This window comes from Lytechinus variegatus, chromosome 10 (genome assembly GCF_018143015.1).
Source record: "Lytechinus variegatus isolate NC3 chromosome 10, Lvar_3.0, whole genome shotgun sequence".
Classification (NCBI taxonomy): domain Eukaryota; kingdom Metazoa; phylum Echinodermata; class Echinoidea; order Temnopleuroida; family Toxopneustidae; genus Lytechinus; species Lytechinus variegatus.
Window position 1 is genome coordinate 27,853,395 of NC_054749.1, and position 14,288 is coordinate 27,867,682.

At 33.2% G+C, this 14,288-nt stretch overlaps 1 protein-coding gene across 1 annotated transcript in view; it reads left to right on the forward strand.

The window, feature by feature from the left end:
• The first annotated feature begins 207 nt into the window (after positions 1-207).
• LOC121422555 (polycomb protein suz12-B-like) overlaps positions 208-14,288 on the forward strand; it is a 36,572-nt gene continuing 22,491 nt past the window's right edge. The window contains exon 1 of the mRNA XM_041617699.1: positions 208-386. Within this exon, the coding sequence (XP_041473633.1) occupies positions 293-386 (94 nt within the window). The 5' untranslated portion in view covers positions 208-292. The remainder of the gene's footprint in view (positions 387-14,288) is intronic.

A 14,288-nucleotide genomic window follows, 5' to 3' on the forward strand; every position in this document is an offset into this window, starting at 1 on the left:
ATCACTATTTATCACTCGGGGAATATTCCGAATACAGTGGGTCATTATCTCATTTCACTTAAACGTTTAGATACCGACAATGTTGTCGGGTTTTTTTTTTAGTTCTTGTACTAACTTGTATATGAAATTAAGATAATTTCATTTTTTCGGTTTTGATAAACTTTTGATATTGAATTTTTTTTCAAAAAGTCCCAACATGCAATGCGTCGGATCCCGCGGCAAAGTGTGATTGTTGGCTGCTATGCGAATCGAGTCCTCGCCCGGCTGGAATTCGGGTTGAAAATCTGAAATTATGGCTCCCCACAAACATTCTCGGGCGAGTCCAAGGAAACCTAAACTGGAGCAACTAAAGGCAGATCATGAACTTTTCTTACAAGCTTTTGAAAGTAAGTTTATGTCATTAATTTCATGAACTTTTATGTGTTCCTGGCGTGTGAAATTGTGCGATCGCGAGCCGTAGCTGCATGTGGCACTCAATTGCTATACGGCACGATACCAATGAATGATGCATGAATGACTGTGGCTTTGTTATTGGAAATGAATGGCGGTCTGAAAACACACTTTGCTATGAGTTGGGACTGTGTGAGTCTGTGTGGCGCACAAGTGAAAAGTGATCGATGTTTGAAATGAAATTATGACTGAGTTGTTGAAACAGTTTGATGGTTGATTGATACAGACCAGATTATATACCAAATATAAACAACTTTTTAGGCTAGGCCTATTATTTTTGAAAAATAACAAAAGAATTCACACGTCACTAGGTCGTATGCGAGTCAGCGTCTGGACTCTGGTGACTTCAATTTTTCAATTTTTTTTTAATGACGTTCCACAGTTTAAAAGAAATTCAAGTTATTTTCACCAAATTTTGCACAGAATTACTTTAGAACCTGAATATTCCAAAAATGCAAAAAATAACATGGGTTCATGTGCTTGATTTTTTGCTTTCGTGCTCCGAAGTTCACCAAATTAACAGCTCTCGAGAATCACGTTAGAACTGGGCTGCTTTGGGCAGTTAAATAATTTTTTCTTTAGTTTAAGACCTCACACACAATGCTGAGTTAAAACCTTTATTTATTACTCACTTAAAATCCATGTAAATTTCATCAAATTTTACAGTCCAGTTCAGGATTGTATACCAAAGATGGCAAATTAATTTATATTGATATTCATTTGCTCTTTTAAAGGTCAAGTCCACACCAGGAAAATGCTGACTTGAATAAATAGAGAAAAATCAAACTAGCACAGTGCTGAAAATTTCATCAAAATCGGATGTAAAATAAGAAAGTTATGACATTTTAAACTTAAAGTTTCGCTTATTTTTCACAAAACAGTAATATGCACAACTAGGTGAGTCAGTCGATGATGTCCATCACTCACTATTTCTTTTGTTTTTTATTGTTTGAATTGTACAATATTTCATTTTTCTAATAGATTTGACAATACGGACCAACTTGACTGAATGATAAGTAAACAGTGCCAATTCCACATGTTCAGGGAGGAGTTAATCGTTGTATCACTTGACAATGAGAAGAAAATTAGAATATTTCATATTTCATAATAAAATACAAAAGAAATAGTGAGTGGATGACGTCATAGTCTCCTCATTTGCATACCAGCCAGGATGTGGATATAACTGTTTTGTGAAATTAAGCGAACATTTAAAATGTCATAACTTTCTTATTTTACATCTAATTTTATTTTACATGCGATTTTGATGAAATTTTCAGTGTTGTGCTTGCTGGATTTTTCTCTTTTTATTCAAATCAACTTTTTGTTGGGGTGGACTTACATGTATCCTTTTAGGGTACATGACATGTTACTAGAAGCACGTTCATATCTGGAACAAAATGAGATGAAAATGACAAAATCATATCCAAGATATTTGAAATTTCTGTAACAAATTTAAGAAGTACAATAAATGCGGCACTTAATTGAAAATCTATGTCATTTCCACTAATATTTGCAAAGTTGTAGAGGAAAGTATGCTTTAAGTGTAAACATTGAAAAATGGGGGTTCATGTGCTTGTTTTCAAAACTAGCGGCACTTTTGTTGGAGCTAATGTGGTTTTAAAACGCACCAAAGGCTTTAATAGTTTCTATGTGAGGAAAATTTCCAAACCACTCTAACATTTAATCAAATTCGAGGCCATATTCGTCATACTTTGCAGCTCTTTTAATAGAAAAAAGTAATATGAAGTTGTATAAGAAGTTTGAAAGTTGGTCCATGGATTATTTTCATCGAATTAGCTTTATTAGATCTGCAGTTAGAGTGCAGACTGGGTGAAAAATCAGCTGTGAAGCTGATGAATCACCTTTTCATTCATTGTGACGTCATTGCGCAACACGTAAAATATGCGCAGATCAGAAAGGGCACAAACATAACTGGGGAACGTCATTAATTGAATTCTCTTGATTCTTGTCTCAGTTTTCATTGGAAGATCTAACGTTATTCAGAAAACTGGATTTGTGTTTTGTGATTTCTGAAAGTGTAAACTGTAAATTGCGATTGGAAAAAGAGATAGATGTACATGTACAGTATTGAAGTACAGAAGTAGGGATATGTATGATAGGCCTAAAGATGGTCGGCACTATTAATGGCAGGAAACATGCATTTGTTGCTCTGAACGCCCCTGCTCCTCTCTTCTTTATTTCTTTTTCCTTTATGTTCATTCTTTTTATCATTTAGAATTTTTCTTGGGGGGGGGGGGCACTGTCATTACAACAAGACAGACACCATGCTCATCCACAAAAGCACATAAAGGGTCTTCATTCATGACATAGACCCTTTATACATGTATGTTTGAGATTATTATTTGTCTTATGTTTTACTTCAAAAAGGGCATTTCATTTTGAAAAGGGCACATTTCATTTTGAAATAAAAAGGCATTTTCAATTTGGAAAAAAAGGAATTTTTCCCCTACAGGGAATTAGGGGGAAGTGCCCTCCGGTTCCGCTGCCCCTGCATCCAAATTGTTTATCAGTCTTTAATTATAGTGATGAAAGTACTCAAACACACAAAGAATTATCAATTTAAGTGACAAAATGTGAAGATTAACAAAATACAATATTTATACATGTAGTGAGGAAACATGATTTATGTTCAAGTTCAATTTATTTATTTTCTCACCAATATAAAAAAAACAGTATACAATATGTACAAGAATGAAAATTAAAGAACAAAACAAAAAGGAAAACTACTGAAAAGTTTATAAGAACTTGTGAGTTGTAGCTCACAGTAAAACAAGAAAATAATATGGAAATCAAATTAAAATTATACACACAGCATCAGCAATCACCAGTGCCATACATACAAGGATGACGGGGATCGTCAGGGAAAGCGTAGAATTAGGCAGAAAAAAATTATGTTGAATATTCACTTATAATATATATATTTTTTTTAAACTTGGTTTTAAATGAAGTTAATGTAATTGAACACTTGATATTATCAGAAAGATTGTTCCATGTACTTTGGCCACGATGCCTTAATGAGTTAAGTAGAATTTGGGTTTTAACTTGGGGATAATGAAATCTATTGCTTGACCGAGTATTATGAGAATTAACTGAACGATTTATGAGAAACATTTGGGAGATGTTAGAAGGGATTGTGTTCAACTGTACAGAACGTCACATGCAATCTGAAATTTATGAATTTAATATTTAAAGTTTTAAGACGGAAAAATAAAGGTCGTGAATGAGATCTAAAAGGTGAATTTGTACATATTACAATTTTCTTTTGCAAGTTATGAAAGGGTTCCAATTTTGTTGTTTCAGTATTTGCCCAATCAATATTGCAATATTGTTGTTTGGGTCCATTGTAAAAGTCCATGGACAACCTTTTTTTTAGTAATCTTTTATTGCTTCTTCTAGTGAATACAAACATAACCTGGCTTCATAAATTTCACAACTTCATACAGTATGTAAATGGTTCATCAATCATGTAATAACTTCATTAATATAAATACATCAATGTACATATACCAGTATTCATCATAAATCTATTCATTTTCCAATTTACTGAAAAGCATCTCCTTGTGTGATATAGGACAGTGCCCTCCTGGTTTTATAATTACTGTTATTATTATTACTTTTGTCAGTTTCCACTTCAATAGTAAAGATAAAGTCTTCTCTAAATCAATTTATCTGTGTGATCCTTCTTTCAAGTTTCAAAGTATTTTTATTTGTCGACATTATTTGTAATTTGTACATGGTCATGTCGATCAAAACGCCCTAGAATCGAGAAATACATGATGTAGCTAAAATGTTTTTGTGGTCACCTGTTCAACTTCAAAGTTCAAAGTATAAGCATTGTATCATTTTGGCAAATGAAATACATGTACATGATCTTCAAACATTGATCAAGTTAGGAACTTCCAATTTTGTGATGTACAGAAACTTGTGCAGGAAACAAATTAGAATGAGTTGAAGGAAAGTTGTCATGAGCACATAAAATACAGAAGAAATTGAAACAATGATTCACAAATAATCTTCTTTTTGCCCCTCCCCCCACCATACCCTTAAAGGTCAAGTCCACCTCAGAAAAATGTTGATTTGAATCAATAGAGAAAAATCAAACAAGCACAATGCTGAAAATTTCATCAAAATCGAATGTAAAATAAGAAAGTTATGACATTTCAAAGTTTTGCTTATTTTTAACAAAATAGTTATATGAACGAGCCAGTTACATCCAAATGAGAGAGTCGATGATGTCACTCACTCACATATTTCTTTTGTTTTTTTATTGTTTGAAGTATACAATATTTCAATTTTTACGAATTTGATGATTAGGACGTCCTTGCCTGAAGCACAAAATGTTAAAATAATGGAATTCCATGTGTTCAGGGAGGAATGAAACTTCATTTCACATGACAATGATGAGAAAATCAAAATATTTCATATTTCTTATAATAAAATACAAAAGAAATAGTGAGTGAGTGATGTCATAAGTTCCCTCATTTGCATACCAACCGAGATGTGCAAATATTAAACTGTTTTGTGAAATTAAGCAAAACTTTAAAATATAACTTTCTTATTTTACATCCGATTTTGATGACATTTTCAGTGTTATGCTTGTTGAATTTTTCTCTTTTTATTCAAATAAAGTTTTTGTTGGGGTGGACTTGTCCTTTAAATAGTTCACCCATTTTTTTTTTTGGGGGGGGAGTCAAAGTGTCAAAATGCAGAGTACAAGTATACATGTACATGGATTTTTTTTTAATTTGAAAACAGGGTTTCCACAGTCATGGAAAATCCTGGAAAAATTTTGGTCAGGAAAAAGTCAGGGAATTTGTGAAAATTTGTGAAAAGTCATGGAATTGCATTTACATACAACTCTTGTCTATGGCAGCTTTCTAGTTTGTCATGTCTTGAAATTCCTATTATCTGTGATCATACTCTACTATTGTAATTGGTGTTCATAATTTCCATTTTTCCCAGTTTTGTGACATTTTTATCCCCAATTCTACATACATGTAACTCCCAGGACGTCACGGGAAGTCATGGAAAGCAGCAATTTAGCCATGAATAGAAAAGTGATGTAATTCTGTTTTCAAATTTCTGTGGGAACCCTGTAAAATGTAAAATATTTTAACCCCCCCCCTCCTCCCTTTCAAAATATCTCATTAGGACAAGGGGAATTGTCAACTTGATAATTGATATAAAAGACATAATTTTTTTGTACTTTTATAACAGTCTTTTAAAAGTGTTAAACTTTGACATGAAATGACCAATTTCAAGAACTACAAGTTGAAACGGTATGTGTATGAGCAGGCTTTATTCAGAGCCAGGCTGCATTTGTTCTATATCGCATTACTGATTGGGATAAATTAAAAGGGACACAAATATCCAAGGCCAGTGAAAAGGAGCATTAAAGATAAATACCAGTTATGGGGGCCGTTTCATAAAGCTGTTCGTAAGTTAAGAGCGACTTTAAGAACTACTGGTGAACGTTTCTTACGTGCTAAACCATTGCCAATGGTATATACCATTTACCAAAAGAAAGGATCACCAGTCGTTCTTAAAGTCGCTCATATCTTACGAACAGCTTTATGAAACACCCACCTGGTAACGATCTCAAAATCAGTTCGAACAGAATCCAATAAAAGTGAAACCCAAGTGTTTTTTTACATGTACATATGAATAAAAATATGTGCCAATGGCTCTGGAAAAAAAGGTGTAATAGCTGAGAAATGAGCAACATAAGCACAGAATTCCATAAAATGTCTGAATTTTTTCAAACAAAATTTTTAAGTGATCATCAGAATTATCGGTTTTCAGCTATTTAAAGATTTCATGATTTCACAAGGATGATTTTATTTCAATGTACCAGATCTAGATCTGTGATGAGATAGTGGTAATTAACCTTGATTTTAAAGGCTTTCTCATGAAACAATTGTTTGCTGCAATTACTTTTACCCTTAAGGCCCAGTAATTAGGGTACATGCAGTACTTACTTTAATAGGGTATCCTAGCCTAATCTTTGATGTCCTCTGATTAATTCAAAAGGAAGTTCATTTGTGACACCATAATGCAATCGGCTTCCCCATACATTGTATAAAAAAAATGAAACACCTGTTTCTAAAAACAACAAAAAAGGGGGGAATTTATCACTGTACCTTGGTACATGTATATCAACAGACAAATTATTTTACCCCTCTTCCAGAAAAAAAGAGTCATCATAAACCATAAAATACTTGAAATTTAAAAGGGCAGTTGCCCGTATTGTATATGTGTATGGCATCACAAATCACAATATTCTAATAACTTCCTTTAATCTTAATCTTTGATGGATTCTCCTCAAACCGTCAAAAAAAATTTTTTTTTACACCTGTATTTTTCTGGTATTTTTACAATTAACCTCTTCAGGATGAACATGAAGGATGTTCTTCTGAATATGTTTGCTCATTGCTTTTATACCCAGAGATCAATTTTGATAATCAAGTTTACTGGCCAGAGTTTACACAAACCAGAATAAAATGAACAATTATTTTTTGCAAGTAGTGTGTGTGTTCTTTTTTTAATCTACAATGTATAAAATACATTATTTTGTGACAATATTATCCTAATTACATGTTGTGAGCTTATGGCAATTATAAGACCATTGTCCCCTGCCTGTAGTATTTGTAATTAAAATGCCATACTTATTATCATCTGTAGTCTGATAGCTACATGTTGACAAATTCTATGAATTATTACAAGGTGAAGGGTAAGAAAGCAGTGAATGACTTGCTGAAAAATAGTTTATTTGGTTCAGGTACAGGTCATACTTGCAAGTTATTTATAAGAAAGACATCTTACTGTTATGTACATGTACCAGTAGCATTCAAATGTTTGTGTATGGGTGCTCCATAAGTAGGGTGCTCCATAAATAAGGACCTCACGAGTTTAATAGCAAACTACTACATTCAGTGAAGTTCATCAAACCATACAATGTACATGTACAAAATTCAAATCTTATGTCCACTTTCAGGTTAAGATATTAACTATCCCAGTTTATAAAACTTGCAGTGATAAAAATTAGAAATAAAGTACATGTATTTACTTTTCCACAGCAAAGGAATAGATAAAATTGGATGGGGAAAAATTTGTCACTTTTAAGGCAAAAATGTGTGATATTTGTAGTCTTGATTTGGGGATTCAATGTTTGCACACTCTCATATTATTAAAGTGATAGGCAACAAACTGATTTTGAAAATAGAAATCATTCAAGATCTAATTGTTATGTACTGTAGACATATTTATCTCTCGTAGAAGTGTGATCACCATGTACAGTATGTAAGCTTTGGTGTCCTCAAAATCAATTTCATAGTACTACTACCCTTCCAAAGTGAGAGATTTTAGTTTTTCTGATAGCCTGTACACAGTTTTTGATATTCCAAAAGAATAATGTAATTAGCAAAAATATAGAAAATTTTGAAAGTACAGTCATTATTATATTTTGCAGGTGACTTTGTTGTCTCCCAAAATATTATTGTGATGTAACAATGCTTTCATTTTCCAAACTTATTTCCTACATGTATTACATGATGGCATGCATATTGGCGATTCTATGGTCACTCGCATTACACTTTAATTTGTCAATTCTATTATTTTAGTGGTGTCCATTTCTTTATTTTTTTTATGATGAGGACATGCATTTAATATTTTCAATTGTTTATCCAATAAGGTATATTTGACTGACTCCTACAGTAAGAAATCTAAATTTGTACAGTGTACATTGTACATGTATGTACATGTACGTATGTATCATTCAAAAGTCTGTGTAACTTGGACCATGGTCTAACTTTATGCTGAAATAATGAGGAGACATAAAGAAAACAATTTATTAAAGTTTATTCCTGATGTACATTGAAAAAAAATATTATTTTTTCCCCCAGACATACATGTACACGTACATGTACATTAATTGTGGTTGACAGTGCCAAGTGTTCTGATAAATTGATCATCTAATTTGTATCAAATTTGGATACCCATATTGTATGCATTTAGTCTTGACTCATTTATCTCTCAGAGCTGATATTTAATATAAACTCAAAGAAATAAAAACAAATATTTTTTTCCATTTTTGTACATGTAGTTCAGGAAATGTACAGCAGCCAAATTTTAATAAGTCTTTTTTTTTGGGAAAGAAAATTCATTATTTTTACCTTCCATCATTATTAAAAGCGCAATCAAATTTACAGATATTTGAATGTACTGTGCTCTCTGGGTATGATTTTTTGAAATTTAATCAAACTTACTGTTAAAAATGTGTTTTTGACTAATTTTACTCAAAGGACCAGTTCATCCAAACAAAAAGTTTATTTGAATAAAAAGAGCAAATCCAATATAAAGCATACATGTACGAAGTATGTACAGTGTACAGCTTCATCAGAATTGAATTTACATGTAGGCCTACAATGTAAATTCTTTTTCAATGTTATAATTTCACAAAAGCAAAAACAGATTTTTAAGAATGCACAGCCTGGTTGGATGGTCTGCTAATGAAGGGACTGATGACATCCACCTACATGTACATGTACTATTTCTTTTTATACTTTTATATGAAATATTCTAATTTTCTCTTCATGTCATTAAAAACAGTTTTATTTATCCCTGAATTGGAATCTAGCATCATATGGTTGAGTCCAGTTAGTCCTTGTTATCAAATCTGTAAAAACTGAAATATTGTATTAATTCAAACAATAAAATACAACAAATGAACTACATACATGTATGTAGTGAGTGAGGAACATCATTGACTCTCTGATTTGCATGACACCAAATACATTTGTATAACTGTTTTTTGTGAAAAATAAGCACAACATAAAATGTCATGACTTTCTCCCATACAGAAATTTAAGCATGCTGCATGCTAGTATACCAAGTGACTACATGTAGCTGGCGACTCACCCCAGACAAATGTTGATTTTAATAAATAGAGAAAAATTAAACTAGCATACAGCTGAAAATTTCATCAAAATCGGATGTAAAATAAGAAAGTTATGACATTTTGAAAGTTTCGCTTTATGATATTTCTCACAAAACAGTGATATGCACACAACTCAGTTACATGTACAATGTACATGCAAATGAGACAGTTGATGATGTCCCTCTCCCTCACATTTCTTTGGTTGTTTTATTGTTTGAATTACATGTATGCAATATTTCATTTTTCATGTCCACCCCACAAAAAAAATTGAATTAAAAGAGAAAATCCAAAAAGCATGACACTGAAAATTTCATAAAAATCGGATGTCAAATTAGAAAAATCAAAGTTTCACTTAATTTCACAAAAGAGTTTACATGTACATACATGTATACACATCCTGATCGGTATGCAAATGAGGAGATTGATTATGTCATCCACTCAGTATTTCCTTTGTATTTCATTATATGAAATATTCTAATTTCTCCTTATTGTCAAGTGAAACAACAATTAATTCCTCCCTGATCATGTGGAATTACATTCATGTCACATTGTTTAAATATGGTTCAGTGGCTAGCTTAAAACTTGTGTGAGGGCTTATCTGATTTTGATCAAATTTGCAGCATTATGCTTGATTCATATTTCTATAGTGATTGAAATAAACATTTTTCTGAAGTGGACTTGACCGTTAAATTTTACTGCTGCTGATGAAAATAAATCATTCTCAACTTTGATATCAACCTCGATAATCTGCTTTCTCGATCAAATACAACTACTTGTATTGTTAAAGTTGATATACATTGTAGGATGGATCCATATAAGCAAAGCCTACATCCTTTATAACCTGTTCATCAACATATTAAATCTAAAAAATCTTCTCGCTTCTTGATATCCTAAATTGAAATACCCCCAAATGGCTTCTTCCATGAGCGTGAAAACTCTGCATCATAGATGTAAATGGGCTACATGTAGTTCTTGTGATGTCACATCATCATGGCATTAGAATATTGATGTTCCCGGCTTTGCACAGAAAACAATGCAAGAGCTACATGTATGGAGAATCTTTGTAATGTGTTTTTAAAAAGGTTAAAAGTTATGTACACGTATAACCCGAAACCCTATGTACGATTGTTCATATCATTTACATGTATGTAGTTCACACTATAAATAATATTTTGCTGACTACGATGCAGGGACTCAGTTTTATAATTATGAGGGGAGCAATAAATAGCTCTCCTACATGTAGATCTTTTAAGGAGAGCGGTAGAGGAGCACTGCAAAAAGCTCTTCTTCAACATACATGTACAAGTACAAGGGGAGCTTTTTGTCCAGTTAACAAAACAGATGGAGGAAATGTATGTACTATAAAGTTACTATCAACAACCAAAGGAAGTATTTGTAATCCATGTAGTTTTACAATGTTTTGTAATTAGATTGTGTGTTATCAAAACCTGTTTGAGTTAGGTTTTGACTTTGGCTTTATTAAGTCACTGACAATTTTTTTTTTCAGGGGCTCCATTTTAATTTTTTTTGGCAAATTTCGGGGGCTACTTTTTGCATTTCGGGGGCTCTTTTTTAATGCTACTTTTTTGTATTTTGAGGAATACCTGTTCACTTATTAATTAATTATTAATTTTTGTTCAATATTGTGCGATTTTTTTAAAGTTATTTTTCATGCTTAGAATCTTGGATGTGAGTGTGTGTGGGTGAGTGCATGTGTGTGTGACTGTGAGTTGGACTTGGATATGAATGAATTCAATATCTAATTTCTACTCCATCTATTCCAGTACAATACCCTGTACTCAGCCATGTACAAGTAATAAAAGCCCAGATCCCCTAACTTTTCCTGAAGTTCTTTGAAAATGCTGATCTCCATGAAAATTTCATTTCTCTATTGGGGAGTCTAAATTCGGTGAGAATGTATTCATTAAGAACTTAAATATACATGACAATGAAGAAATCATCAAACTTTCTTGGCAGTTTTGAATAATATTTATGAAATGTAAACACTGTCTGAAACAGAAAATCACCATCATTGAGGCCTTTACTGAGTGAATTGTCCCCCAGAGCTCTGGCAGAGACAGAGCTCTAACTGGCTAGCTAGTAAAAGCGCCAATGCGTGAGCCTGCCGCCAGCCTTGTAAAATAGATGGATCTTTGTTTGATGATTTATGGTCTGATATAATACCTCATCCCCTAGAAAAAGAAAATAAATGATTTTTTAGTTATAAGGTAACTTATTTTGGAAGTTAATAAGCCGTTTTGAAAAGCAAAGCCGGCGAATGGCGAATGACAACTCACCAATGCTAGGCTACAAGACTCAGGGATTTATTTCCTGTGTAATTCGAATTATTTAATCACAGAATTGTGATATCTGTAGGGGAAACATGTGCATTCGAAATTGCACATGATGGTGGTAGTCATAATGGACCCCTATACATGCAACTGTTTCCCGACCGTTGCATTGATTTTTTTTCCGTACTTGGTACCATGTTTATGGAAATACGTGGTACAGAAAAAATAACGCAACGTCGGAATTTGAAACTGCACTACTCGCTATTTTTAAGGATTATTCATGACTCTGAGTGTTGGATTTTGGATGATTTTTAAATGGTAAGCGGAGCTCGAGCATGTTGAGTTGTTATCACTCGGCAATAAGCATGATTTTGGGTGATTTCGAGGGCGACTTTAGGCATTTCCGCGCAGGTCAACGATCGCGAGGCGCGCTATTAATCGCGCTACCTAAAATGGATTAAGGCGCGCATGTAGCGCGCGATCGCTCTCGCGCGCCTTAAAATCGAATCCCTGATGATGGGTTATTTGATGTTTCTACCAAGTAGTTTTTTTTTCTTTCTTGCTGACTAGCGAGATTGCCCATGTTTGCTATGTAGATCTGGTCATTATTATTTTTCGCGGTAGCACATGTGGTTGCTTGCTAGCTCCATATGCACACAGGCACATTGGTTACGTGGCAGATTAGAGAAAGTTTGGGGGTTCGGTCTCCCATCATTTTCCTTTCCCTTGTCCTGATTGGGCCCTTGACATGACGATCCACGTCTTAATTAAGTTATTGGTGTAAAAATTACATGTGGGTCTGCCTGTGGGTAAGTTAAAATCACTCTCATACATGTAGTTCACTAGATGAAGAAATACTCATCTTCAGCGGAGTTTGTGCAAAGCAAGCTATCACTGTCCGCAAGCTATTCTACGGTACAATGCTTCAGTCTGGTAAGCCGTCAGATAGAACCAACAGACAGGAAAACTTAGCTAAAATTTGAGTTAATCGGCCTATTACATGTATTACGAGGATTATTTAAAAAATATCAGAGTATGAATCCTGTTGTGATATTAGGCAGCCAGCCAGCCACACATGATGAAAAGAACACATGATGAAAAGAACACTAGCCCTTCTTCCCAATCCCTCATACACCGTATATACAGTTGTACAGTGTATTTAAGTTTTGTGTAATCTAACCGTGTTTCCCTTTTTATTCCCTCAGATAATTGTTATTACCGGTAATCTTTGTGATGATAATACAAAGAAATATTCATTTCATGATATCGCTTCCTTATTCTTACACTGTACTGTGAAAAGTAAAAATCTAGATTCTTCTAGCGCAAAATATAAGCTCTGCTGTTGGGAGAGTACAACTCGGAAAATCGGAAATGCAAATGATCCCATTACATGATGTCACCTGAACGGGCCCTTTCTTCATGAGTGAAATTACATTTCCAGCTCCTAGATTTTGGTGGCGGTTTGTTAATTTTTTTTTATTATTACCTGGATAGAGTTAGAAACTATTCTAGGGGTTGAAATCTTTCTATTGATGTGAAAATCTCTTTTTTTATCATCTTCTTTATGCATGTACATGTATGTCTACTTTATTAAGATACAAGCAAAGATTAGGACTATTAACATTTTAAGGCTATTCCTTGCTTTGAAAATTGTTTTATATAAAAGAAGAAATACAGTTTTTTATTTGTTGTCCGATCGAAGTGGATTTTTCATGTGAAATTGTAAAATACATTCTATGTTTTTTTTCTTTTGATTTTAATGCATGTACAATTATCCACACCAATACAGTTTCAGGACCAAACATTCATTTACACTAATACAATTACACTAAATTTGTCAGGTAAATATTAATGACAATTGATGTAAATGACATTTAATGGACATCAAAGAGAAAAATATGAGATATTTGCAAATTTATGTAAAATTTGAAGTTTTACAAAGAATCAGTAATTGTGAAAAAAAAAACACTTTAGGAAGAGTGGAAGGCTACATTGTAGCTGATACATGTACTGACCTTTATCAAAGCTAATGGGCTGTTATAATTGAAATTAGGTTGTCCAAACATGCCAACTGATTATTTTTAGTACAGTATTTTTTTCAGGTTTTGTCTTTGTTTTATTAAAAGAATATAGAGAGAAAAAAAAGAAAAATTAAATCCCCATAATGAATACCATTATCCCTCAGTAACAGGCAAAACATTAATTTCAGAGCTACCAAGTCTCACGCATTATGCGTGAGACTCAAGCATTTTGGACTCTTGTTCATCCCCTCAAATCCCTGTCTCACGCAACTATCACAGCCTATCCCCATATACATTGTACACAATGTCTGTGATCTCACTCAGATTCACAGAAAATCTCATAGCTGGTCTTTGAACTTGGCATCTCTGTAATTTCAGATTTTGGGGGGATAATTTCCACAGCTTTCTGTCTAAACTCTGCAACATTGTATTTAAAGCTAAATGATAGTAGTTGCAGTAAAACACTAATTTCGTGAGAAAGTCTGTAAAACCAAGGTTAAGTATGACTATATCATCAGTGGATCTAGATCTGGTACAGTTACATAAACTGAACTTTGTGAAATCATAAAA